Here is a 27,724-nt window from a genome sequence, read left to right on the forward strand (position 1 = left end):
CACAATCCCCCCGCACCCCTCCCACCACCCCAAGTACATTCCACTATGCAACCTTAATTGTGGACTCTTGTGATAACCATAAGACCCTATCATACATCCCTTTTAAATTATTCACATCAGGGTTTTTTGGGGGGACATCGTTTTGACAATTTTTCTTTTACGCTTTGAGTATCAGCTTCTATGATTGTTACTTGTAGGTGCCAGTGAGATCAGTTTCTGAACCATCAGAGAGTGTTGAAATTTTCTACATCCTCTCAAAGCAGTAGAAATAGATTAAGAGACAGAAATCAGATGAAGAGGTTACAGATATGTATACTGCTTTATATTACTGTAGGGTTAGTAATGAGGACTAGAACTACTCAAGAGTGCCAAATTGACAGATAGTGTTCATTATGCTTATAGGTGATTTTGATGTAGAATAAAATAATTGAATTTTGAGGTGTATGTTTATTTTTAAAGAAAAAAATTTTTTAGGAGGGGAGGTTTTTGTATATCAATTTGAAACTGATTCATAGCTTCTACAGCAAATTTTCAGCAGTGACTGAGCAGCTAGTGGGTTTGACTACATGCCTTTGGGGGGTAGATCTAGAGAATTAAGTAGTTTGTTGTTATTAAGTACTGTCAAGTTTCATAGGACTGGTAGTAACCCTGTAAACAGCAGTCCTGTCCTGGGCTGTTCTTATTATCCCCTAGACATTTAAGCGCATTGCTGCCGGCATTGTGTCTGTCCATGTCACTGAGGGTCTTTCTCTCCTTCCTTGCCCCTCCACCTTTCCAAGTAGGATGTCCCATTCCAAGGAATACCCTTCCTAACAGCATCCTCAAAAGTTTGCCTGAAAAATATAATGAAGCTTCACCATTCTTAACCAGTGTGATCATGCATAATGCTGGTTGTTGATGAATTTTCTTCTGCTCCTGATGCCATATTATGATACATATAAAGTCTAGCTCCTCGAATAATGTTTTCAGCATACAGATTGAATAAGTATAGAGAAAGGATACAACCTTGAACCATACCTTTCTTGATTTTAAACTATGCAGTGTTCCTTTGTTTGGCTCAGACAAAAACAGCTGCTTGTTTTAAGTATAAATTTATATAAGCACAGTTACCTGTTTTAGAATTTCCATTCTTCTCAGTCTTCTCATATAGTTCATTATGATCTACATAGTCAACTGTCTTTGCATAGTCAGTAAAGCACAATTAGTGTTCTGAGATTCTTTGCTTTCAGTCAGGGTCCATCCAACATCAGTAATAATATCCCTCTGACCTTTTAAATTTAAGCTGAACTTCTGGTACTTCTTTTTCAATTCTATGTGATTTTGGATGATCTTTGGCAATATTTTGCATGTGATATTAATGATAGTGTTTGATGATTTCCACATTCTCTTGGATTTCCTTTCTTAGGAATGGGAACAAATAAAAAAATCTCTTCCAATCAATTGGCTAGGAGCTGTCCTCCAAATTTCTTGGTATAGACTTGTGAGCACATCCAGGGCTCCATCTATTAGTAAAAACATGTCAGTTGATAGCCCATTGATTCCTGGGGCCTTATTTTTTTTTTTTTTTGGTCAGTGCCTTCAATGCAGCTTGAACTTCTTCCCCTCATTATCATTGGCTCTTTGTCAGAGGCTACTTCCTGAAGTATTTCAATGTCTAACAATTCTTTTTGGTACAATGACTCTATGTATTCTTTCCATCTTCTTTGATATGTGGAAGGGAATTAAAAATTTAATATATATCCTAAGTGTTAGTTTTGTGGAATATTAATTTCTCAACTATACAAAAAGATAGTTAAACGCTAGACTTATTTCTGGTTCATTTTCTGATCATCTGTAAACATAAAGCAAAATGAAAAATCTTAAAGAGGTATCTTCTTTGCCCATTCTGTTTGTTGCTTTGTTGTTATTAGGTCTGAATAACTCAGAGTGACCCATATGACATTGTTGTTGTTGTATTATTTGCCATCGAGTTGAGTCACCTGCAACTCAAGCCGGCGTTGTCCTGAGCCAGTATCATGGATTTCGACACACCTAACCCTTTCACTTATTACGGTATCAGTCCGTCTCATATGAGTTCTTCTGCTCTGTCCCTCCACCCTTCCGAGCATGATGTCCTTTTCCAAGGACTGGCCCCTTTTGGCCATGTGCCCAAAGTGTGTACAATGGAGCTTCAAAATCCTAACCTCTAAAGAAGCACCAGAAATCAAAGGCATCAATTCTTCTATCATGCTTAGTCATTGTCCAGCTCTCTGCATACATAGCAAGTAGTTGCAAAGGCCATGGCCTAGATCAGATGCACCTTAGTCTCTAGACCGACATCATTGCATTTCAGTAGTCTGGAGAGGTCCCTGACAGCAGATTGTCCCAATGCACTTTGTCTTTTGATTTCCTGACTGCTGGTATTAAGAGTATTGATTGTGGAGCAGAGCAAGCTGAAACTGTTAATAACCTCAATCTCTTCTCCATCCATTATCGTGCTGCAGTTGTCCCAGTGGTGAGCATCTTTGTCATCTTGATGTTGAGCTTCAATCCATATTGAAGACAACAGTCCCTGACCTGTTTCAGCAAGTGCTTCATGTCCTCCTGAGTTTCAGCAAGCAAGTTTTGTCATCCGCATAACTTAGGTCGTTGATGAGTGTTCCTTTAATACTTACAGAGTAGAGCTTCTTTATATGGCTTTCTAAACACTAGTCTGTAATCTAGTCCATAGGAAGTTGTGCTGCTAACCCAAAAGTGGTGGGAGGAACATGGACAGTATCCTTCCATTGAGATTTATAGCCTTAGCAGACAAGTGGTTAGTGGCTATATTGACATGACAAGTGAGTTTTCATTAGAATAGTTTAGAAATAGAGTTCTTCAAGTTTGTAGCTGTACTCTTAATGTTACCTTCTCCTGCTTTCACTCATACAAGTTTATTCAATACTATAATTACTAAACTGATTGGAAGAGATCGATATTTGTTCCTATCCCAAAGAAAGGCGACCCAACCGAATGTGGAAACTGCAGAACAATTTCACTGATTTTACATGCAAGCAAGATTTTACTGAAGATTATCCAAAAACGACTGGAACAGCACATCAGCAGAGAACTACCAGAAGTCCAGGTTGGTTTCAGAAGGGGTCGTGATACTAGAGATATTGTAGCGGATGTTAGATGGATCTTGGCTGAAAGCAGGGAATACCAGAGGAATGTCTATCTGTGTTTCATTGACTATGCAAAGGCATTTGACTGTGTAGATCATAACAAACTGTGGCTGACTCTGAGAAGAATGGGAATCCCAGAACACTTGATTGTTCTAATGCGAAACTTATACTTGGACCAGGAGGCAGTCGTCAGAACAGAGCAAGGGAACACTGCATGGTTCAAAATTGGGAAGGGCGTACGCCAGGGATGCATCCTCTCTCCATACCTTTTCAACCTGTATGCAGAACAGATTATCCGGGAGGCTGGGCTCTATGAGGAAAAATGTGGGGTCAAGATTGGTGGACGAATTATCAACAATCTGCGTTATGCGGATGACACAACCCTGCTTGCTGAAACTGAGGAGGACCTGAAGCGCCTGCTGCAGAGTGTCAAGGACTGCAGCCTACAATATGGATTGAGGCTCAATGTCAAGAAGACAAAGATTCTCACCACTGGACCAATTGGCAGCATCAGGATGGATGGTGAAGAGATTGAGATTGTACACAGCTTTAGTTTGCTTGGCTCCACAGTCAACAGTCTTGGCACCAGCAGCCAGGAAATTAAAAGGTGCATTGTCATGGGAAAGTCTGCTGTTAGGGACCTCTCCAAAGTACTGAAGAGCAGTGGTGTCTCTCTGGAGACTAAGGTGCATCTGATACAGGCCATGGTCTTCGCAATCACTTGTTATGCATCAGAGCGTTGGACAATGACCAAGGAGGATAGAAGGAGAATTGATGCCTTTGAGCTGTGGTGCTGGAGAAGAGTATTGAGAATACCATGGACTGCTAGGAAAACAAACAGATTTGTCCTGGAAAGGGTTAAACCGGGTGGCTCCTTGGAGGCAAGGATTCTGAGGCTCCGTCTAACATACTTTGGGACATGTTGTGAGGAGAGACAGGTCCTTGGAGAAGGAACATCATGCTTGGGAGGGTGGAGGGACGGCGCAGGAGAGGAAGGCCCTCTGTGAGGTGGATTGATTCAGTGACTGGGATAATTGGGATGGGAGTGTCAGAGACAGTGTGATTGGTACAGGACAGAGCAGAGTTTAGGGCTGTTGTACATAGGGTCGCTATGAGTCACAAGCGACTCGATGGCACATAACAACAACAACATAATTACTAAATATTCTTCATAATTTTTTAGGTTTGGAAATTAGCCTTTTGGGCAGTCGTGTTATCTTAATGAAATTTATACTGATAGTTGTTTCCTCTAAATCAATATCATAGTAATTAGAATGCTCTCTTCATGACAAAGCAGTAAAATATTTGGATTAAGCCACAAAGGAGAGAGTAATGTTTCAGTATTGAAACTGCATAATAGCAGGCCAGTCAGATCATGGCAGAGGAAATAACTGTATTTAGGACATACTCCATTTATAGATTTTTAGATTGACCTTTAATTCTGTAAAAATAAAGACTAGAGCATGATTTTTTTTTTACTAAATGAGAAATTGCTACACATCTCCTTTTCTTTTTCTGAATGCCCTCTTTTTCTCAATTCAAAGTAGAACATGAGTTTATACTCCTTTTGTGGCAATGTGTCCGTTCATACGGAATGTTAAGGAGCTCTGGTGGCCTAGTCTATAGAAGGTTGTACTTCTAACCTGAAGTGTCAAATCCACCTTGGCTCCTCTCTATGCCATTTACAGCCTTGGGAACCTGCTGGAGGGTCAGCTGTGGGTTGCTTCTGACTTGATGATAATGAGTTTTGAGATGAGCTGTTAATTTGTATTTAATGATTTCATGACACTTGGAAAACAGTTACTGATATACAAATATTCCACCTCACCTCATTCCATCCTGTTACCCTTCCCCTCTTCATTCTCTGTCATTCTTATTGAACGTCACTGATCAAAACTAGAACAAGTTTAACCATAAAGAGGTCACTATTCTGGCTTTAAGGTATAAACTGATGACAAAGAAATCTGGTTTATTAACTTTTCTGAAGCACTCCTTTGTTAATTCTTCTGTTGATCTATGTTTTCAGAATTTACACTTTTGGTATGTTCTCATTGTCTCTCTTGATCTCTGTTATAAGACTTACCCATTGGTAAGAGATGACTGATCGAATCCATACATTTAATGTTCACATAGCTTGAGAATTCTACCTTTTACTTTTGTACAGCATTACTAAACTATAATTCAAATGCTATGCAATTCATGTCTGTAATGTATACAATGTGGTGGTTTTTAGCGTATTTCCTGGGTTTTTGTGAGCATCACCAGTACAGTTTCCAAAAAGACCTCATCCTCTGTGGCTGTTAGGCCAGCACTAATAGAAGAAAAATATTTCGGCAGCTTTCTATTGTTGTTACACACCATTGAGCCATAAAATCCCTGTGAACATCCCCGGCCTGTCCTGTGCCATCCTCACCATCTCTGTTATATTTGAATCCATAGTTTCAGATTAATAAACTTAAGTTTTTATGGTCATTTTTTAATGGTAATAAAATTATTTATCAAAATATAGTGGGAGACAAATGAATTATGTATCCTTATATTGTCATTGTTATTTATGGGCAAAGAACAAACTTGCTACTAAATAAGTTTCCTTCTTTCCTTAAATGTGGATTAAAAATATGTGTTAAAGACAGGTATATGATATTAGAAGTTATTGATTCCAACTTTTATAGAAATAGTTATAGGACGAACCTGTTTGTTTTCTTAGCAGTCATGATATATTCAGTACTCTTCTCTAGTACCACAGCTTAAAGGCATCAATTCTCCTTTTATCCTCCCTTGTCATTGTCCAGCTCTCTGATGCATAGCAAGTGATTGCAAGGACCATTGCAGGACCATTGCCTGTATCAGTAAAGAAAAAAAAAAGTTAAAAAAAATTTACAAAAACATACTGATACTGTTCACGTTTAAACGCAGTAAAGCCCTTAATTTGTCAAATTAGCTACTTTTGTAATGACTTTCATTTTGAGTCATGGTGTTTACTACCTGTATATTATCATATTTTAATTGGTGTGGATGCTTTTATCTTAACTCCTTTTTTTCAGTGGCTCCTGGTGTCAGAGTTGATTGTGTGTTAGCTGTGCTGCTTATTCAACTCATAGTCATGATTCTAGTATTCCTGTGTGTAAAATGGAAATAAAGTATGGACAGCTGTCTACTGAGAATTCAGATACTCATTAGACTAATGTGAAAAAAAGAATCACGAGAAAGAGAAACTATACTAGCTCATTTTCCATAGTAACCAGTCTAATGTAGTAATCATCTAAGATGTGAAAATCTAGAAAATATTTAATGATTGCTATTTTAATGTGAATCTAGGGAGAAATTAATGAGTGATCAGTCTTCTGACTTATAATTCTTGTATGTACATTTTAGTATTATAATAGATTTTGAGAAAATTGGGGGGGGTGTTTTTTGGTTTTTTTTATTTTGGGGGTTTTTTTGCCTAAATACATTATAGATGGCAAGGGGAATGGTAAGGTCAGGTTGTGATTAACAAGTCGAGTAGCCTGTCAAGTAGGCGTATATCCTATGATTGCTGATATATATCTAAGAAGTTAAAGATGTGAGTAGAATGATCAGAGAAAATTTCTTTAGAAAAATAGATAACTCCTTACAGCCATTTTATATGTTGGTTTGCCAAAGGTATTTCTACATTATCACAAGGGGTATTTTATTTCAGTTGTACCTGAGAACTTTTCAATTAAATAGTATAACAAAAGAAACTATTCTGTTTTCCTAATATCTGCTCATCTCTTCTAGGCCTTCCTTAAAGTTTCCCATGTCTCAATGGACTCCTGTGTATAACAAGCTTTATACTTTAAGAGTGGATATGAAGAGTGAGATTTCTTCTGATGCGCCAAAGACACCGGAGAGTCTGAAAGGGATCCTGTTGCATCCAGAGCCCATTGGGGCAACCAAAAGATTTCCTTCAGAAGTTGAGATGATAAATAGTAAAGTGGGAAATGAATTTGCTCACTTGTGTGATGATTCTCAAAAACAAGAGAAGGACATGAATGGTAACCAGCCAGAGCAAGAGAAAAGTGTTGTAAGGAAAAAACGAAAAAGCCAGCAGGCTGGCCCTTCATACATGCAGAATTGTGTTAAAGAGAACCAGGGGATATTAGGATTGCGTCAGCACCTAGAAACACCAAGCGATGAAGATAATGATTCCTCTTTTAGTGATTGTCTTTCTTCTCCTTCATCTAGTCTGCATTTCGGAGATTCTGATACTGTTTCTTCAGATGAGGATAAAGAAGTTTCAGTAAGACATTCCCAGGCAATTTTGAGTGCTAAAAGTAGAACTCACAGTGCACGGTCCCAAAAGTGGCCTAGGACTGAGACAGAATCTGTATCGGAGTTGTTATTGAAAAGACCCTGTTTTCGTAGCAGTTCATTTAGGAGACTTCCATGCAGAAAGAGGTTTGTGAAAAATAATTCCTCACAAAGGACACAGAAACAAAAAGAGAGAATATTAATGCAGAGGAAAAAACGAGAAGTATTAGCCCGAAGAAAATATGCATTGCTTCCCACTTCTAGTAGTTCCAGTGAGAATGACCTCAGTAGTGAATCTTCTTCCAGCTCGTCAACTGAAGGAGAAGAAGATTTGTTTGTTTCCACCAGTGAAAACCACCAAAACAATCCAGCTGTTCCCTCAGGTAAAACAAAGATGTTTCTTAAATTAAGGAAAAACTTGAAAGCTATTATATTGTATTTGTGCCTATTTTCTTCATATTCTAGTGATTTACTGCCTTTAGAAAGAGTATTGAACTTTGTTAACTTTTATTTTTAAGCCAGTAAATCGCCAACTGTAGTGTTAAATCATGGTTTAATAACCGTGGTAAGACAAAAACCAGAGACAAAAATTATTTGCAATTGTGTTGTTTTTGTATTTTTTTCCTCCCCTGAGAAGGCTCATTTATATGTCTTTATATTGAATTTACTTTGTTGTTGGTTTGTGGTACACAGGTTGTTTTTCCCCTATAGTGATGCTTTTTCCAGATACTTATATATAACACATCTTTCTAATTTAACTGCGGTAAAAACAATTTGGATCACTAAGAAGGCTGCTTATGCTATTTCTTTAATTTTTTGGTAGTTTTTTGTTTTGGGTTTTTTTTAACTGGGAAATCATAGGCCAGGTTAAAAAATTCTTTACATAGAATTCACTGACATAAATTACATTGTTTAGGTTGTACCAACATTTTTGATATTTTATAATAGTAGTCTTATAGCTATTTTCCCCTTAACTTATTTCACCACTGTTAACATAAACTCTTTACTCACTAAGAAAAAAAAATCAACCTCCAGGACTCTAGAAAGTCTGTGTTTCATGAGAATTTGAAGTTATAGCTTGTGTTTCTCATCAATAAAATTTTTTAACAAAATGTTCAGTAATGGTTATCAGGCACCACCTAGCTCTTCTGTTGGAAGCAATTAGCCACACATGCCATAGTGTCTTCCTATTCCTATCCCATCTTCAGTGCTACTCCAGGTGAGTAGAGACCAGATAACATATTGGGTGGCCAATAATGTTCTTTTTCCATAAAAAAATATCCTTGTTGGTATTTGAGAGTTAACTTTTATTCTAATATTAGTTAGATAAGCTTAAAATTATGTCAGTAAACATCAGCACTAATGAGCACTGATTTTTTTAATACTAAAAAAAATAGAAGCTTTGAAAGTGGACCTAATTTGAATTCCAAGTCTCACTTACCTTTGTTTCACAAGTCATTTGAACTCTCCAAGCTTCAATTCCTTGATTTATGAAATGGGCCGGGAAACACAAAACATTACACATGCGCTAAGTATCTACTCGCAAATTTAAAACTATCCGTACCTTAACAGCCAGTTCTCAGAAACACCAAAATAATCAATGATAACAATATCTGACATTGCTAAGGGAGATTTGATGGTCTGGTGGGTAAAGGGTTGTGCTGCCAACTCAGAGACAGGTGGTTCAAATCCACCAGCTGCTCTCTAGGAGAAAGTTGAACAGTACCTTTTGTGCCATTTGTAGCCTCTGAAAAATCCACTGGAGAATCAGCCATGAGTTGGTTCTGATTTGATTTCACATACCAGCATCAACAGTATCACTTATAGTTCCTGCAGGGGAAAAAAAATCTCTGTGCTCATAAGTAAGGAATACAATTGGATTTTGAGGAGTTTAGAAGAATTTCCTCAGAAGAATTGGTTTTTTTTCCTTAACTTTTTTTATAGTACATGTATTCTTTGCAAGGTATGGCCAGAGAAGTATCTGTTATATATTCTTTTTCTCATGAGGCTTTAAAATGTACAATTACTTTAAGTAACCTAAGAGGAAATGATCCTGTCTTTGGGGAGGTGCAACCAGAGTGCTCCCCAAAGTCAATGATGGTACAACTTGATCTCTTGATACTTTGAGCATGTTGTAAAAAGTGGCCAGTCCTTGGAAAGAGATACTATGCTGGGAATGGTAGAGTATCAGAGAAAAAGGTGATGACCCTCAACGAGAAAGAGTAATGGTGACACAGCGGTGGGCTTGATCATAATAGAGATCATGATGGAGCAGGATAAGGCAAGGTTCAGATCTGTTGTTCATTGGGTTGTTATGTATCATAGTCAACTTGAAGGCACCTAACAAGGGAAATAGTTCAAATCACCTACAATCTCAACACATGCTAATGTATTATGCAAGTAAGTATCTTGTCCTTTAATATTCCACCACACTAAGGTATTAGTGAGGGAGCTCTGGTGGCCTAGTGGTAAGAATCTGAGTCACAATCTCGAAGTCACCTGGTTCACATCCACCCACTGCTCTGTGGAAGAAGGATGGGCAGTCTCCTCCCATGCAGTTAACTGCCTCTTAAAAACCCACTGGAGGGTCAGCTGTGGTTCGATTCCAACTTAATGATACTCAGCAGCAACAGTGTATTATTAGTAGGGTGCTCTGGTGGCCTAATGGTGAGAAGCTGTGCGGCAGTCTCAAAAGCATGCAGTTTGAATTCACCAGCAGATCTACAGGAGAAGTATGGCCAGTTCTCTTCCAATAAGATTAACTGCTTCTGAAAATCCAATGGAGGGTTAGTTATGGTCAGTTCTGATTTGATAGCAAACAAAAACAATTGCATTAGTAGTAGTCTAATTTTTTATCCTTTAATATTTCTACTTGTAAAAGAAAACATGAAAATAAAATTGACACATTAAAGGTTGCCTATCTATATAAAGTTTTTAAAAGCTAGGTTAATGCCAAATTAAGGAGTTTTAAATAATAGATTATAGGTTGCTGTCATGATTGATTGGTATTTTTTACACACTTATAAAAGAATTTTCATATGCATGTACATGGAGAGAAATCACTAAATAAATAAAGCTGACATATAAGTGAAGCTTTTCTCCATGTAGAATAGTAATATCTTGTTGATGGGCTAAGATAAAAGAAAAAGTATAAAATTCATGACTTTTTAGTTGTTGGGTTTTTTGGTTTGCTTTTTATTGTTTTTTTAAACACACTGGTTCATTTACAAAGTTTGTGTACATTGTTTTTCATAACGATCTTTCCCATTTCCTTCATTTCCCATCTCTCTGCTCATCAAATTGTGTAACCCTATGATTAGCACCCTCTTTCTACTTTCCCCCTCCATCCTCAGCCCTCTGTTTCTAACCGCTCCCTGTCTTTGGATCCTCCTCCTCTATATTCTACAATATTGGTCATGGACAATAATTGTCCTTATGGGACTGAGTTAGTTCACTTAGCCTGATGCTCTCCAGTTTGAGTGCTTAACAATTTATGCCAGTATTTTATTGACGAGAAATAAAGCATTTCTATACAAAGACATATACATAAATATTCACAGCCACTTTCTTTGTAATAGACAAAAGCTGAAGAAAAGAAAAACCATTACCAGCAGGTGAATGAATTGCAATATATTAATTTCGTGAGATATCACTTAGCAATATAGGGAATAAATTACTGATACACAAAAGTAAAATGTATAAACCTCTAAGTATATCTAACAAAAGAAGCTAAGAGCAAGAAAGGAAAACCCTCAATGAGATGGATTAGCTTAGTGACTTGGGTAGTGGGGGTACATGTGTCAGAGACAGGTTGGCTCAGGATAGAGCAGGGTTCAGAGTTGTTGTACAGAAGGTCACTGAGTCAGAAGGGACTTGGTAGCACATAACAATAAAAGAATCTAGACATGAAATAGGTACTGCAGAATTCCATATTTTAAACTAAAAAAATGGAAACCAATTCATGTGACAGCAGGTGTGGATCAGTGGTATAACAGTGGAAAGACTGATAAAGATAGGTTTAAATGGGACATTTGAGTTCTTTTCCACATGTTAGAAATATTCTAAAACTGATTTATTCGTAGTTATATTCTGCACAATTAATAAAAATCAGTTGTATATACACCTCAAAATAGCTGTTAAAATTATTCCACTGTAAGAATTTATATCAAAAGAGCTAAATTGATGACTTCAAAATGGAAGAAAATATTTTCATTAAATAGTAGTTCCTAATTAGCTTGGAGGTTTTTTGAGGGGCAGAATTCTATTTATAATTTTATTCCATGTCATAAAATAAAATTGGTTCTAGATGAATGAACTAATTAAAAAGGTACTTTGGACTAAATATGTAGTTTCTTTCTTTCAAATAAGGAAGGACTTTCTAAATTCAGAATAACTTTGAAAAGAACATGCTCAATAAAAAATGACATTTTTTAACTTTGATAAGTGTTTCTTAAAGGAATATCTTGCCTTGTAAAGAAAAACGTGGGTAAAATATATACAATATCTTTATATTAACTATTACAGAATATATCTAATACCATTATACTTTAAAGTTACATCTGTTCTTATGGAACCACTGAAAGTTTGTCAATAAAAGCATGTTAATAAATTAGATGCAAAGAATACAGATTAAAATACTGAACACTATTTTCTGTATGTGTAATACTTTTGCTTTCAAAAATGTTTCATTTTGACAAATAGGACTTTTATGTTTTATAATCTTTCAATTTCAAGATTGAAACCTTGTAATGAAGGAATTTTACTTTTCAAAGAGAAGAGTGAACTGGGGGGGAGGGGTGGGCAGGGAGAAAAATGCAACAGTGAATGAATGGAAATCCAAAATCTCTGTAAATTTTCATTAAAATTAATAAGATAAAATTTATTAAAAAGTGTGATGATCTTAGATAAAGACAACCCTCGATGGGAAATAAAAAAGAAACCTTACCTTAGCAATTGGCTGACATATAGAAATCTTTAAGTGATTTTTCTTTTGTTTCTAGGAAGTATCGATGAAGATGTTGTGGTGATAGAAGCTTCTTCCACTCCTCAGGTCACTGCCAATGAAGAAATTAATGTTACCTCAACTGACAGTGAAGTGGAGATTGTAACAGTTGGTGAAAGTTATCGGTGAGATTTTAATTCCTCGTTATATATTTGAAGCTTTAAATATTTTAAACATATTTGCATTCTTTATTCACTATGACACCCGTCCTTCCCCTTCCTTCTTCAACAAAAAGCAAACAAAAAAAATTTGTCATTTGAATAATTGCAGATAATGGTAATGGAAGCAGTAGATTTGCTAGTACATTTTGATGTACCAAAATTAATAAATCTATGGGTGAATCTTAATGAATTTGGACATACACTTGTTTCTTACATTTTAATGTATTGCTTTTGAATAAAAAATTAAAACTTCTTTTAGGACATTGCCAGGGTATCTATGATAGATAGTCTTCTGTTACTGCCATTTGTCAATTAATATGCCATTTCTGTTGACATGGAGAAAAACCACATGAGTATACTGTGGGGGTTAGGGTCTACATTCAAGAAATTTTTTTGATCAGCACATGTTTTGTCTTAAAAACTCTTGCTGTTTTACTACCGCTTCTGTAATATATCTGTGTTTACTTTGAAATTGAAATTCTTTTCTCTAACATCTTTGACTAAACCTGATACTTTTAAGAATTGTACCATTGTTGGGCTGTGACTATGCACAATGTTTGGTACTCCTCCTCTTATGACTGAAAGGACTGCTGAAATAAGTTACTATTATTTTTTTTTGTGAGATTAGAGCTCTTTTTTTTTGTTCTGGTAATATTTAATGCATTTGCCGTGCATCCTAAAAAAGGCCCTTGCCTGCTCTTACATGACCGTTAATTATTTTTCTTCTTATTACTACCTGTAATAATAATTTTGTCACTGACACTCTTTAAGAACAAATACATGTGTTTTTCACATTCTTTATGTAAGGCACAGCACCAGTACAGCCTTTGTAAAATGGTTCTCTTACATCAAGGTTTTTCTCTTAGTCTAACTAGTAGAATATTTGGAGATAAGGCATCCTATGAAGCTTTCATGAAAGTACTGCGAAGTGGATCTGTAGTTTTCTGCAGCTTTTAACACTTGCCAGAGAAAAGAAGAGTACTGAGTTTTATCACAGACTGGTGATGTGTCAAGGATTTTAAATATTGATCCTTTTCATCCAAAATTATTTTATTTAGAAACAATTTGTTTTCTGTCATACATCAAGCTATACAACACTTGTTGGTATGCACTATTCTTCTTATTAACAGATTCTCAAGAATTAACTATATACCCCTATTTTTTTAAAATTTCTCTTTTGAAGTCTTTTCTAAACACTTTTACTCTATAATTGTTGAGACCAGTTTGAATTTTGAATGCTCATTTCTCCAAAGCTCACGTCTGGTCACTTACCTTATTCAGTAGGCTTACCTCCCCCTTTCTGTGTTGTTGGGTGCCATCAAGTCAAGTATATATGACTCATAGTAACCCTATGAACAGAGATTTGAAGCCTGTTCTATCCTGCGCCTTTGTGACACACAAGAGCCCATTGCAAGAGTCACTGTGCCAATCCACCTACTTGAGGGTCTTCCTCTTCATTAAGTTTGGACAGGACAGAAAGCAAAGAAAAAAAGTGCTTCTGTTTAATTGGTCTCATCTTTGTAAAACAGTTTTTTCGTCTCCTAAAGTTTTAGAACTGTCTATTTTACATATTCTCTACTTATATTGGTTGCTCTTGAATTACTTTCACTCATAATGACTTCATGTTTGCCAGAGTAGGACTGTGCTCCATAGGGTTTCCAGTAGCTCATTTTCCAGAAGTAGATCATCAGGTCATGCTTGTCTAGGTACACTTTTTATTTCTAGCTGAGTGTGTTAACTGTTGCAGCTCTCAGGAATTCACTGTTAAGTAGTTCAGAACAATGCTATGCCACACATGTAATTGAGATTTGATAAGAATATGTGTTGAAGATTTGTGGTCATCCTTAGAAGCAGAAACATTTCAACCAAGCGATGTTTCTTAAAGCTACCAAACTAGTAATCTAATCACATTATGCTTACTGTTCTAATCCCAAAAGTTTAGTTTGGTTGAGTTCTCCCAGAGCTATGTTTTACAAATCCCACTTGGGCTAAACATACAAGATCATGTGGCCTAGATGAAATTAGATAGCTGTTCACTTTAAAAAAAAAATCTTAAAAGACTATTAACTTTGATTTTTTTGGGAGGGTGTGGTTTTTGGTTTGTTTTTGTTTTTTCCCCCTTAAAGAAAAAGCTTATTTGGGTTTTAACTCCAACTTTAACATTTTTAATGTTAATACCATTTAAGATCTCGTTCAACCCTTGGACACTCCAGATCTCATTGGAGCCAAAGTTCAAGTTCTCATGCAAGTCGACCACAGGAGCCACGAAACCGCAGTAGGATTTCTACAGTTATACAGCCCTTGAGACAGAATGCAGCAGAAGTTGTGGACCTTACTGTTGATGAAGATGGTAGGTTGTGATATTAACAGTGTAGAATTATGAAAAGAATTTGCTAAAATAAAATACCTTAGCAGTCCAGAAACTTTACTACTAAATTATAGGGGCATTTGTCAAATTTGCCTTAATTTTGAACTTTAATTTTAAATAAACTCACTATATAAATTTTCCCTGAAATTTATTCTGCTTATCTTGAAGATCTTAGCTAAATTTTCAAAAGAAATCATTGAGACTACATTCTTTAAAGGCCTAAGTCATCTCTAAGAGTATATTAGCCTTGGGAATTGCCTGTCGGATCAAGTATGTTGAAAGAATTGGTAGATGGACGTGTTAAAAGTCATGTGCAGCAGTCAAGTCTAATAGAAACTATATTTTGATTGATCATAATTTTTTCAACAACGAGTAGTTTGGAACTGATGTGCTTATAAAGAGTAATTCAGTAATGTCCCAATTTTTCACTGAAACACCATGAATTATCTGTAATGGTTAATATAATAGGATTGATTAAGTAACAATTAATTGTTAATTAATAAATAGGCTCCTGTCTTACTAAAATTAAATATAGAACTAAAAATTCTGTCAGTTAATTATTTTCATCCAAGGGCAGCTTTATTTCCCAGTGTGTATTTGACAGTGTCAGAAAATGTTTTTATTTCCTAAAATTGCCAGAAGCTTGCTACTAACATCTAATAGGAGATTGCATAAGTCTATTCTCCCAGCATAGCACCATGGTTGAGAAACTCATAATTAAATGTTTACAAATAAGCAGAGGTTTCCACCCCTCTTATTACTAAGCATTTATATTTGTTTAAGCATCCAACTATAATATTCTGTGTAGATAACAGGTTCTGTTTTGCTGGTGGAATTAACCTATCATTCTGAATTGTCTAGAAATGTCTATTCTTTTTCTGTATCAAAGTAAAAGAATCCCTTCTTTTCAGTTTACAAGTGTCTTTGCTTTGGATAGATTTAATTCCAGAGTTCTCAGTTTTAAACAACTTTTACTGTAAAGTATCTGAAGTGCAACTCATTTATAAGTAGAGACCTTTTTAATATTCCTTTTAGTTTTTTATTGCAGATATTTTCTTTTTTATTAGAAACCACCAGTATGTACTGATATTTGCAAAAATCATTTCATGTAAAAGAGATGAGAATATCTTAAATAATGTGATCAGTGTTTAGTATATGTAAGGCATTATTTGAAGTGCTTTATATGTGCATCGTCTCAGCTCATTTTGACAACTCTTCTCGTCAGTTCTGATTGATGGCGTTCCACTATTGAGTTTCCAAATGCTGTAAATTTTCACAAGAGTAGATAGCCTATTTTGTCTCGCTTAGAGCAGCTTGTGAGTTTGAACTGCTGACCTTTTGGTTAGCATTGTGCTGCCAGCCCTCCTCAGAAATATGTTTTGAGCATAACAAAAACCAAACCCATAGCTGTAGAGTTGATTCTGATTCATAGCTATCTTATAGAACAGAGTACACTTACCCCAGAAGGTTTCCAGGACATTATCTTTATGGAAGAAGACGGGCATATTTTTTTCCCCCTTAATAGTGGATGATGAATTTGAACAGTGGTTTGCAGCTGAATTCTGTAACCACAGTAATACCACATTTCTTGGGTATAGCAGGGAACTACTTTACTATTTTCTTTGTGATACGTTAGGGAATTTTTAGTTACCCAAATAACTGTTAACTCATGTGTCTTGGAGTTGGTATTTGTGGTGGGGGTATTTTTTTTTGTTTTTTTACATGTAATAATCTTTTATCAGCTTATCTGTTTAGGTTTGTGAAAACTTTTTTTTATTGTACTATGAGAGATTTATTATTTTAAAGTGTTTATTCTAATAATTAAAAAGATTTGTTTGGATTAATATATAACCTTTTTCCTGGTTTTCTTGAAATACTAAATAGATATTTCCTATTTTGTAGAGCCTACTGTAGTACCAACCACTTCTACTAGAATGGAATCACAAACTACTACAAGCGCTTCCTTTAACAATTCAAATCCATCTACCTCTGAGCAGGCCTCTGATACGGCTTCTGCTGTCACTAGCAGCCAACCTTCCACAGTGTCAGAGACTTCAACTGCTCTTACAAGCAATAGTACCACTGGTACTTCTGCAGGAGGTATGTAAAGAAAAGGAACAGGAGGGATCTTTTTTGATCATTATCTCTGTTTGGGAAAGTATTGTGGATCTTTTAAGATTGTCACTGTATCTTTTTCCCTCTTCTTATTGTCTACTTAGAAAGGACTATAGCTCCGTCAGGTTTCTGAGGGTGTGAATCTTAACGAGAAGAGATGCCCATTTTTCTCCCTAAAAACAGCTATTATAGTTAGGGTTAGTGACACAAATTCCCACAAACCATAGCATCATATGTGTACTACTTAATGAATTAGGTTATAATTTTATATTTTAGTCTGTGTGCTTTGGTTTACCACTTATACAGTTCAACCAAGGGGGACTGAATATTTATAAACTAAAACTACACAGTTTTTAAAAAAATTCATTTCATGAATTGTCATGAATCAAAACAGATGTGATAAAAATTAGTTTTAATCTGATAGTGATGTTGTAGACCAAATAGATTAGAAAAAATGAAATTAAATGGTAATTGCAAAGTTAACCAGTGTAATCTTGTGGGAGCTCTGGTGGCCTAGAGGTCAGAAACTGTGTTGCAGTCCCAAAGGCATGCAGTTTGAATCAGCTCCTCTGCAGGAGAAACATAGGCAGTATCCTCCCATGCTGTTTACTCTGAAAACCCAATGGAGGGTCAGGAGTGAGTCAGTTCTGACTTAATGGCGTGCAATAATAGTGTAATCTTATAGAAGTACAACACTAATTTTGTCAGTTTGTTATAATGTTATGCATGTTGCTAGTTCATAGGTTTATGTATGCTTGCTTATTTGCTAATATTAGTACAGTACTTGTCTTTCAGTTTGATATACTGAGTTAACTTGTGTGTTATTGTGATTCTTGAAGCTATGCCAAATCTCAGAAGGGTCATCCATCAACAGAGCTTTTAGATTCACATAGACTAGGAAGCAGGATTGGCCATCCACTTCTGAAACAACAGGCCTCTGAAAACTAGAAACAGTAGAGGAACATGGGTACCTATAGTACTGGAGGGAGAACTCAGACTGGAAGTCAATCATAATGAGTAGAAAAGGCTGAAAACTTCACCCTCAACTAGATGGATTGACACAGTGACTACAGTAGTGGGGTTTAAGTATGTCAGAGATGATGAGGATAGACAGGGTTCAGATCTGTTTTTCATAGGCTTGCAATGAATTGTACTCGACAGCATCTAACAAATTTATAGTTCAAGTAACAGGACATTTATCTTCAGTGATAAACTCTTGAATATTTAATTAGCATAAAGCTTTCCCCCTTAGTAATCCTCCTTTATTGTGAAAAACCACTTTTGTTCATATTCTTTATTTTTTTTATTTTTAATTTTTTTATTTTTTGTGTGTGTGTGTGTGTGTGTGTGTGTGTACACTGTCAAATCGGATCTGACTGGTACAGGAGGAGAGGGCCCCTCCTTCTCCGGCAGAGCATCTGGTGGATTCAAACCGCTATCTCTGGGATTGCAGTGCAGCTTCTTGCCACTAAGCCACCAGAGCTTCCCTACTTTTTTTCATATCTTAAACAACCACTTTTAAGAGTTAGCAGATCAACTCCCTACCATTATAGGGAGCCACCAGGGGTCCTGCCACTATAATCTTCGTTTCTTTTATTTGTGTTTTAATGGAAATCTGTTTTCTTCTACATATTTTATCAACTAGGTTAAATTTCGGTTTCTTAAAATTGAATGTTTTCTAAATCTGTCACTTGTGTCTCTCCCTATCCTCCAGTTGACTGTTTTCTGTTCATAATTGTTTTTAATTAAATTTGAGTCTTGACCTAGTTAATGTTCATATAGGTAAAGTCTGAACATGATGCGCAGATTGTCCTTTTATTTTTCTAGTATATCTAGGCTTTATATCCGTTTTAAATACTGAATATATTTCATGAAGATATTTTCCATCTCAAATATTTCAGTCTCTTCAGTGTAATGGTGCTAAAACTTCTTTAAGGCCATGTTGATTACTAAAAGCTCTTTCCTGTGACAGATTCATTACGACCTACTATTCTGTGCAGATGAGTCATCAATGACTGCTTATCATTGGCCTTAGTACTGGTTTTACTATATGATGTGAGGCATCATACAGTATAGTGGCAATATAGATTATTTAAATGTGTTGTAATTGGTAGATGAAAAATGATAAAGAATTATCAAATAAATCGCCTTTCGTCTAATATGGAGCCAGTAACATCTTTCTTGCAGATACTAAGTCAGAAGTATGTTAGTATTCAGAATATAGCCCTATTTTAACCTGTTTCATTCTTTATATAGTTCTCTATACATCTCTGGTGTTGGTTTGAAAATAGCTATCAGTGCAGATTTAGGGATTTACTTTTGCCTATTAATTGTTTTCTCACTGCAGTGCTTTTTAATCTTGCCTAACTCCATCTCTCTCTGTATTAGACTCAGTATACCTAACACATAGTCACATACATATACACAAACATGGATTTTTTTTTGTGGTTTTGTGTGTGTGTGTGTGTGTATATGTGTGTGTTTAATTATTTATTTTTTGTGTGTACCGTCAAATTGGATCTGACTGGTACAGGAGGCGATTGTTTCTCCCTCTTCAGCAGGGCATCTGGTGGATTTGAACCGCCCCCCTCTGGGATTGCAGTGCCGTTTCCTGCCACTAGGCCACCAGAGCTCGCCACACAATCATGTTTTGTAGTTAAGTACTTTCGAGTGTGACTCAACTATGAACAGCAGCTCTAAACCCTGTCTGCCATCCTCATAATTTCTCACATAATTGAGCCCACTGCTGCAGTCACAATGTCAGTTTGTCTAGTTGAGGATTTTCCTCTTTCCCTGACCTCCTTTCTACTATTCCAAGCATATAGTTCCTTTCCTAGAAATAGTCTGTCATAGCAATATGCCCTAGATGAAGCTTTGTCATCTTTGCTTTCAAGGAGCACTTTTATCTTCTAAGAGTAAGTATAAACTTTCAACCTCTCCATAAAACTTAATATTCATATTTCTCTCTTAACCTTCCCTCTCCTTTTTCGTCTTCCTATTTTTTTCTTGTCTGTGCTTTATCTTTTATGCCTTTTCATATTTCCTACCTTGCTGTGAATGTTATTTTCCAGTTTCCATTCTCATGCATACCTTTGCTTGTGATATGTACACTGTCTTCACTCTAAACTTTTTCCCTTGCTTCTGATTCCCTTGAAAATGAATATGTGTTATTTAAAAACAAAACCCAAAATTATCAGCCATTTTCATGGCTTCATTTCATTGTAGGGCTCAGTTCTTATTGATCCATCTCTAGTTTGAGGTGCTTTAAACCATGCAGTGTTCCCTTGCAGATAGCACCTTCTTGATCTGGTATAGGTTTTTCATGTGCACAAATGTTTTGGGTTTCTCATTCTTCTCAATGTTAACCATAATTTGTTATGATTCACATAGTCAAATGCCTTTGGATAGTGAGTAAAATACAGACATTCTTCTGGTATACTCTGCTTTTAACTAGAATTGATCTGACATCATTAATGATAACCCTGGTGCCATAGCTTCTTTTAAACCCCACTTGAACTTCTAGCAGGTCTCTTAATGGGTTATTCTAGTCAGTTTTCAATGGTCTTTAGCAATATCTTGCGTGAAGGAAGTATTAATGATACTGTTTGATAATTTCCACATTCTGTTGGATCATCGTTTTTGACAGTGGAAACGAATAGGGATCTCTTCTAGTTAGTCGGTCAGACAGCTATCCTCCAAATTTTCTGGCATAGTCTGATGAACACATTTAGGACTGCATTATTTAGTTGAAATTTGTTAATTGGTGATATGATATCCCATTGATTCCTGGGCCCTTATTTTTTTTAATATCTTTTTTTTATTACCATTGACTCTTGATCATATGGTACTTTTCTGAAATATTTCATTGTCAGTCAGTTCCTTTTTGTACAGTGATCTGTGTATTCCTGCCATCTTCTTTTGTTGCTTCCTGGATTAGTGAAGATTTTGGCCATAGCATCTCTCAGCATTGTAACTTGAGGCTGAATTTGTTTTTTAGTAATTACAACTTTAGAAAACCTAAGCATGTTCTTTTTTCTTTTCCATTTCTAGCTCTTTGTACTTTCTGTAGCATTACTTTGCTTTGTCTTCTCAGGTGGCCCGTTGAAATTTTCTGCTCTGCTCCTTCAGCATTTCTTCCTTTTGTTTTGGCTTCTTGACATCATGTGATTTTCAGCCTCTTATTCCATCCATTTTGTCCTTTTCCTCTTCTGTTTTTGTAATGATCCTTTGTTCTCTTGATAACTCACATCCCATAACTCACCTGGTGTTTGATCATTAGTGTTCAGTGCTACAAACCTATTCTGGAGATGATTTTTAAATTCAGGTGGCATAGGCTCAAGGTCTTATATTGGTTCTTGTGAACTTGTTTTAATTATCTTGAGCTTCAGTTTGAACTTAATATGATAGTAATTGATAGTCTGTTCCACAGTCAGCACCTGGCCTGGTTTTGACTGCTGATGAGGTCCATGTGTAAAGGTGCCTTTGTTTTGCTTTAGAAAACTTATGAACAAGTCCTTGATGGTACAAAATTTAGGCATTCAGTGTCCAACTCATTTCAGTCACATATTTTCTGATTTACATTCCTTCCTCATGGTTTAAAACTATTTATTGCATTCCAGGTACCAATAATTACTAATACATCTTGATTGCATGTTTGGTCAATTTTGGACTGTGTAAGTTGGTAAAAGTCCTCTTATTTCCTCCTCTTTAGCTTTAGTTGTTGTCGCATACATTTGAATAATCATATTAACTTTTATACATATGAATAGTGCCTGAATATTTTGAGATTTGGTGGTTATGCCTTAAGAAGTTAAAATTTTAGGGAGCTTTGTTGGCCTAGTGGCAAGAAGCTGCACTGCAATCCCAGAGGTATGTGGTTCAAATCCACTAGATACTCTGTTGGAGAAGGAGGGGCAATCTCCTCCTGTACCAGTCACATCAGATTTAATGGTACACAAAAAATAATAAAATCTTTAAAAAAATTAAAATTTTAAGAACTTACATGCATTAATTAGAGATAATTTATGATATTAAGAGTGAATAGAGCTTAGAGCTCTCTTGCAGTTTTAGAATGCAGTTTTATTGGTAACTGTATTTAAAGAAAACATTGCAGTCAAGTTGGAAGTGACTCATAGCCCACTAGTGGGTTTTCAGAGGCTATAATTGCAGAGAAGATTGCTTTTTTTTCTCCCATCCATGGTGGTGAATATGACTTGTAGGATAATCCAAATAAAGACTATTACCCAAAGTTATGTGTGTGCTGAAAATGTGACACCAAAACCCACTTTGATTTGGAGATTGGAATTTATTAAATTTTTAAAAATTAACTCTATAGTTAATTATCTCTGCATGAACAGTCTCTTCTCGTGCAGTTTACTGCCTCTGAAAACCCGCTGGCAGGTCAGCTGTGGGTCATTTCTGACAGCAAACAATAGCAACAACTGTGATAGAGTAGGTTCTGACCCTCCATCAGTTTTAGGAGGCTATAAATTTTAACAAGAAGAGACTACCTTATCCTTTGCCAGGCATGCCTGGTAGATTCAAACTACCAACCTTTTGGGTACCAGCCAGTGCATTACACACTGTGCCACCAGGGCTTTTTTATATATACATATCTCCTACATTTTTAAACAGTGATATTTGATAAATTTTTTTTTTTGCATTTTCTTCTATTTTGAGATGACTCAAGGAGAACTACATCTAGTGCTGTAACGGAACCTGGCCCTCCTGCAATGCCAAGGTTACCTTCCTGCTGCCCCCAGCATTCACCATGTGGAGGATCATCCCAGAATCACCATGCATTAGGGCATCCACACTCAAGCTGCTTTCAACAGCATGGCCACCACTTTCAACATCACCACCACCACCACCATACTCCTCACCCAGCTGTTCCAGTTTCTCCTTCTTTCAGTGATTCTACCTGCCTTGTGGAAAGACCTCCACAGGTGCAGGCACCTTGTGGAGCAAATAGTAACTCTTCTAGTAGTTATCATGACCAGGTATGTGAAATTTAATGACTAATGTCTGTTTTGTGGTTTTGTCTTTTACTTCAGAGGGAAAAATGATAAATTTCCTTGTTTTCTGAGTCAGTTCTCATTGTTCATGGGATAGTAGAAAGTTCATAGTTTTGTGATTTTTTTTTTTAAATTTAACTTTTGTAGGATTTTCAGATGGTCTCATTTATTACACGTGGATGAAGGAATGAGAACTATGGAAAATCAAAAGTACTACTTAAATGTTTTAATTTTTGAATGTTCTATTTAGATGAATGCAGAGTTTGGGATTTGGTTTCAAATAAAGTGATGAAGCCACAGTGTCAGCCCAATTTATTAGAAATTAGAAAGTTCTCTCAAATTTTTTCTTTTCTAACTTGTGCTCTAGCAGTTTCTGTAACTTCCACTGAGCTAGAAATGGGTAACTTTTTCTTACTGTAAAACTTGTGACATGGTTTCCAAGGCAAATTACCTTTTAAATATAGAATTAAGGAATTTCTCTGTCTACCAAAGTAATAAGAGAATTTTAATGTAAAGAAAAATATCCTAATTAAGCACCCAAACTCGAGGAAACAAATCCAAGCGATTCCAGTTGCTCAGTATCAAATCTGACTCATAATGACCTTGTATGTGTGCCAGAGTAGAACTGTGCGCCATGAGGTTTCAGTGTTTCATTTTATTAGAGGTGGGTCATGGACTCTTGTCTGTAGGCCACTAACCTTTTCACTAGCAGCCAAGTATGCAAATGCTTCATGCACATTTTAAAATTTATTACTTATTTTAAAAAATGTAGTGCTAATATTTGTGTAAGTTTACAAAATACTTGCCGCCTTATTCATTCATTCATTCATATATTTTTTGTTTCATAACATTAATTACAGTTGATTGATGTAATGAACTTCTTAGTGTTTAATCAGACTCTCACTGTATATTGCTTTTCCCTTCTCACTCAGCTTATTTTTACTCACCTCTTTTCAGCCTTATTAATCTTCCAAGATAATTTTTTAATGTTGAGATTCTTATTAGGTAGTTTCTATTAGTTTTAAGAATATTGTTAAAACTATTAATTATAATTGCTGTTTGCTTGAGTTGATCAATAATATTAAAGCAGTGTGCGTATTCCTGTTAAGTAAATGAGGTTGACTATAATATACTATATTAACTTTCACTGTGTCTTTTCTCTGCTTAATTGTGTTACATAGTTGAGTAGTGCATACTTTAGAACCCAGAAGAGTTGGTTATTTGGGAAAATTGTTACTTCCAGAGAAAATAAGAAATTAGAAAGAAAAATACGGAGAACTCTCCCCTTCCAGTTTTCACATGGCTTTTCCCTAAAAGAACTGCTTCATCATCCTTATTTCCTCCCCTTTTCCTTTTTTAATTGCCCGTGATTATCTCCAAGCCGTGGCAAGTTAAAAATAGGTAAGAAAAGGCTGTCCTTACTTAAGAGGTAACTTTTTATGAAGAAGAAATTTGAGAAAATATTATTAGATACTTAATACCTGTCATTTTAATTCTTAATAACAGTACTAGACATTAAAATCTTCTGACTGGCTGGATCTTTTCTCCTGTTAGGAATGGGAAAGCAAAATTTCCCATAGATTGAAAGAAAATCCTGATTAAAAAGAAAATCCTTAGGGGAGCTCTGGTGGCCTAGTGGCAAGGAGCTGCAACTACAATCCCAGAGGCAAACGGTTCGAATCCACCAGATGGCTCTGCCGGGGAAGGAGGGACAGTCTCCTCCTGTACCAGTCAGATCTGATTTGACGGTACACGCACACAAAAATAATAAAATTTTAAAAAAACAAAACAAAATCCTTAAGTTGAAAATTTGAAAAAAAGTGGGTGTAGTCTGCTTGTCTCTCCCATATTTCTTTAAGCAATGCCAAAAAATAACAATCTGCTTTTCATTTAAGAAACTAGTTTTTGGTTCTTGAACTAGCACAATATTAAAACTTGGTTGTGTTTGCATCATTTTATTTCAATAGGAGATAACTGTATTTGTGTAATTTCATCTATTTATTGGTCAGTGTAAAATAAAGCTATTTACATAAGTCTAAATTGAGGTGTTTGGACTGCAAACAAAACTTACAGAAATCAACAAACAGGCATTCAGTAATGATAATGGGTAAGGAGAACAGAGAAGTTTTGAGTGTATAAAAAAACCTGTTTAGAACCATTTGCGATACACATAGACATTTGGAAGTCTGAAATGAGCCACATGCTCCTGAGATCATGAGATTAGAAACTGTTTTGGGCACAGCAGGAAATTGGGAAATGGAAAAAGAATATTACAGTGCTATCATGAATCCTTTTCTTTAAAATTCCATTAGTTCATTCAATTCCTAGTCCAGGTGGGTAAAGGAAAATTAGCCGATATAAAGGATAATCTCTGTATATATTAGAAATATAATCTAGCACTAATTATAAATTTTCAGAGGAGAAAGTTACATATCTAAGAAAGTAAAGCTACAAAGTCAAGTGACTACTGCAACATCTTTGCAGCGTAATCCTCTTCAGTTCTTTGCCTATTCACAATCAAGGGCTCAATCAAAAGACATGTATACAATGCACTGTAATATTCTTAAAACTTTATTTCTGAATTGTAGGAATGTTTACCAACTTAGAATGCTGAGATATTTACTTGATTGTAGTGCATAATACAGTGAAAAATAGAATTCTCTTATCCCTCACTAAACTGCTACCAGGGAGGCGCTCTGGTGACTGTAGCATTTCACATTGTTAAAAGATCTCTTCTTTCTAATGACTTAAATGCACTAGCTACTCCAGGGGAGAACTATGACTGACTAGTCTCTTGTATTAAAATTTTGCAGCTGTAGAAACCCATGGGAAGGTTGCTGTGACATGGTAGTTGCTGTGCAGCTCTCTGTCAGAGGGTTTGGTGTACCATCAAGACCCTTGCTTTAGCATTCAGAGATCTTTTGATTTGTGTTACTCTCTTAGACTGCAAACCATTAAAAGTACCTAGGCCTCTAGCAAGTGACTTCCTTCATCTCCATGCCACTCAGCTTTCAATAATTCTTCTGTTATTTTATATAGAAAAGAAATTTTTTCTTTAGTAACATTTTGGTAAATATAGCTGTACTGAACAGTGCATCAGTATGCTTATATTTAAATTAAATTAAGTATATGCAGTAGTTATTTTTGTGCTATAGGCTGGAAGAGAAAAACCATTTTGGTAAAACATTTCAAAAATGAAATTTTTTTTGGGAGGACAAAACTCCAAATAAACCCAAAATTACTGATGAATAGAGGGAAGAGTCCAGAAGTCAAGCTTCTTTTATAAATGTGCCTTTTGTAAAATCATATTTCTAATAAATCATTGATTTATTTATGTATAGAAACAAAGGGGGGAAGTTAAGAGACAAAATAGGGTCATGCTTTAACTTTTCCCTTTAATACTTTTACAATTTTTGTTATGCTGAATAAAGTAGCTTGTTTGAAGACCTACTAATTAATTGAATACTTGGTGCGTAAACTTTACACTTTTGAGATTTGGTTATCTGTCAAATGGAGTCCCAAAGTGCAGGTCACTATTTTCAGGTAAAGAAGAGTATGCTGATAGATCATTTTAAACTTTTTTGTAGAATTTAGATAATTTAAGAGAAATAGACCTTAAAATAGTTAAAATTTTACCTATAAGACCACTCTAATTTTCACAATGCAATATGTAAGCATTTTCAACATAATTTCGCACTTACTGACCATTTTAAGTTTTTTAATTCTAGAATATTTTTCTGGAATTCACTAGCAGTACTTTAATAATATAAAATGAAATTATGTTTTGGTCAAACTTCAGATAGATAAAACATAGTTCCTCTTTCTATAGCAGGCATTACCAGTAGACCTGAGCAACAATGGTATCAGAAGTCATGGAAGTAGCAGTTTTCATGGAGCATCTGCCTTTGACCCCTGCTGCCCTGTTTCTTCTTCCCGAGCTGCAATCTTTGGCCATCAGGCTGCTGCTGCTGCTGCCCCTAGTCAGCCATTAACAATAGATGGCTATGGATCAAGCATGGTTGCGCAACCCCAGCCCCAACCCCCTCCACAAGCCTCACTCTCATCATGCCGACATTACATGCCACCTCCTTGTAAGTATAAATTTAACTGGGCAGAGAAAGTAGAAGCAAATAAATGAAACAGTATACATTCCTTCATGAAATGAACTTTCATTAATCTCAGTTCATAAATTTTTACAATTTACTTGGTTTAAGAGTACGGTATATTTATCCCATGACCTCAAAAACAATTTCCCAAGATTAAAAGAGCAAAATGTGGCAAACTCTGTTGGCCTAGTGGCAAGAAGCTGCACTACTATCCCAGAGGTGCATGATTCAAATCCAACAGATGCTCTGCTGAAGAAGGAGGAACAATCGCCTCCTGTACCAGTTGATCTGATTTGATGGTACACACACACACACAAAATTAATAATAATTAAAAAAAAAAACACCAAAAAGAGCAAAATGTGACTTTAAAGAGGCGGGGGGAATAAAAAGTACTATGTTCTATAATATCATAACGTTTATATATCTCTAGTATTTAGGTACATCAAATGTGAGTATAGATGCCTCTAAAAGGATTTTTTTTTAATTATTATTAAATTTTATTCGTTTTAATGAACATTTACAGAGATTTTGGGTTCTCA

The 27,724-nt window shown here is 35.7% G+C and overlaps 1 protein-coding gene across 5 annotated transcripts in view; it reads left to right on the forward strand.

Moving 5' to 3' along the window:
• Positions 1–27,724, forward strand: part of RNF111 (ring finger protein 111) — an 89,045-nt gene that overhangs the window by 36,661 nt on the left and 24,660 nt on the right. For 2 of the 5 annotated variants that reach the window (XM_006902774.1, XM_006902772.1), the window contains exons 1-6: positions 6,912–7,801; positions 12,419–12,545; positions 14,768–14,931; positions 16,852–17,049; positions 22,744–23,063; positions 26,908–27,169. In XM_006902774.1, coding sequence (XP_006902836.1) covers positions 6,925–7,801; positions 12,419–12,545; positions 14,768–14,931; positions 16,852–17,049; positions 22,744–23,063; positions 26,908–27,169 — 1,948 coding nt within the window. In that variant the 5' untranslated portion in view covers positions 6,912–6,924. Of the gene's footprint in view, positions 1–6,905; positions 7,802–12,418; positions 12,546–14,767; positions 14,932–16,851; positions 17,050–22,743; positions 23,064–26,907; positions 27,170–27,724 lie in introns of those variants that run through there. The other 3 variants (XM_006902773.1, XM_006902775.1, XM_006902776.1) reach the window with 3 other exon arrangements.

Source organism: Elephantulus edwardii, unplaced genomic scaffold, assembly GCF_000299155.1.
Source record: "Elephantulus edwardii isolate Elephantulus edwardi_28Jun2011 unplaced genomic scaffold, EleEdw1.0 scaffold00449, whole genome shotgun sequence".
NCBI lineage: Eukaryota > Metazoa > Chordata > Mammalia > Macroscelidea > Macroscelididae > Elephantulus > Elephantulus edwardii.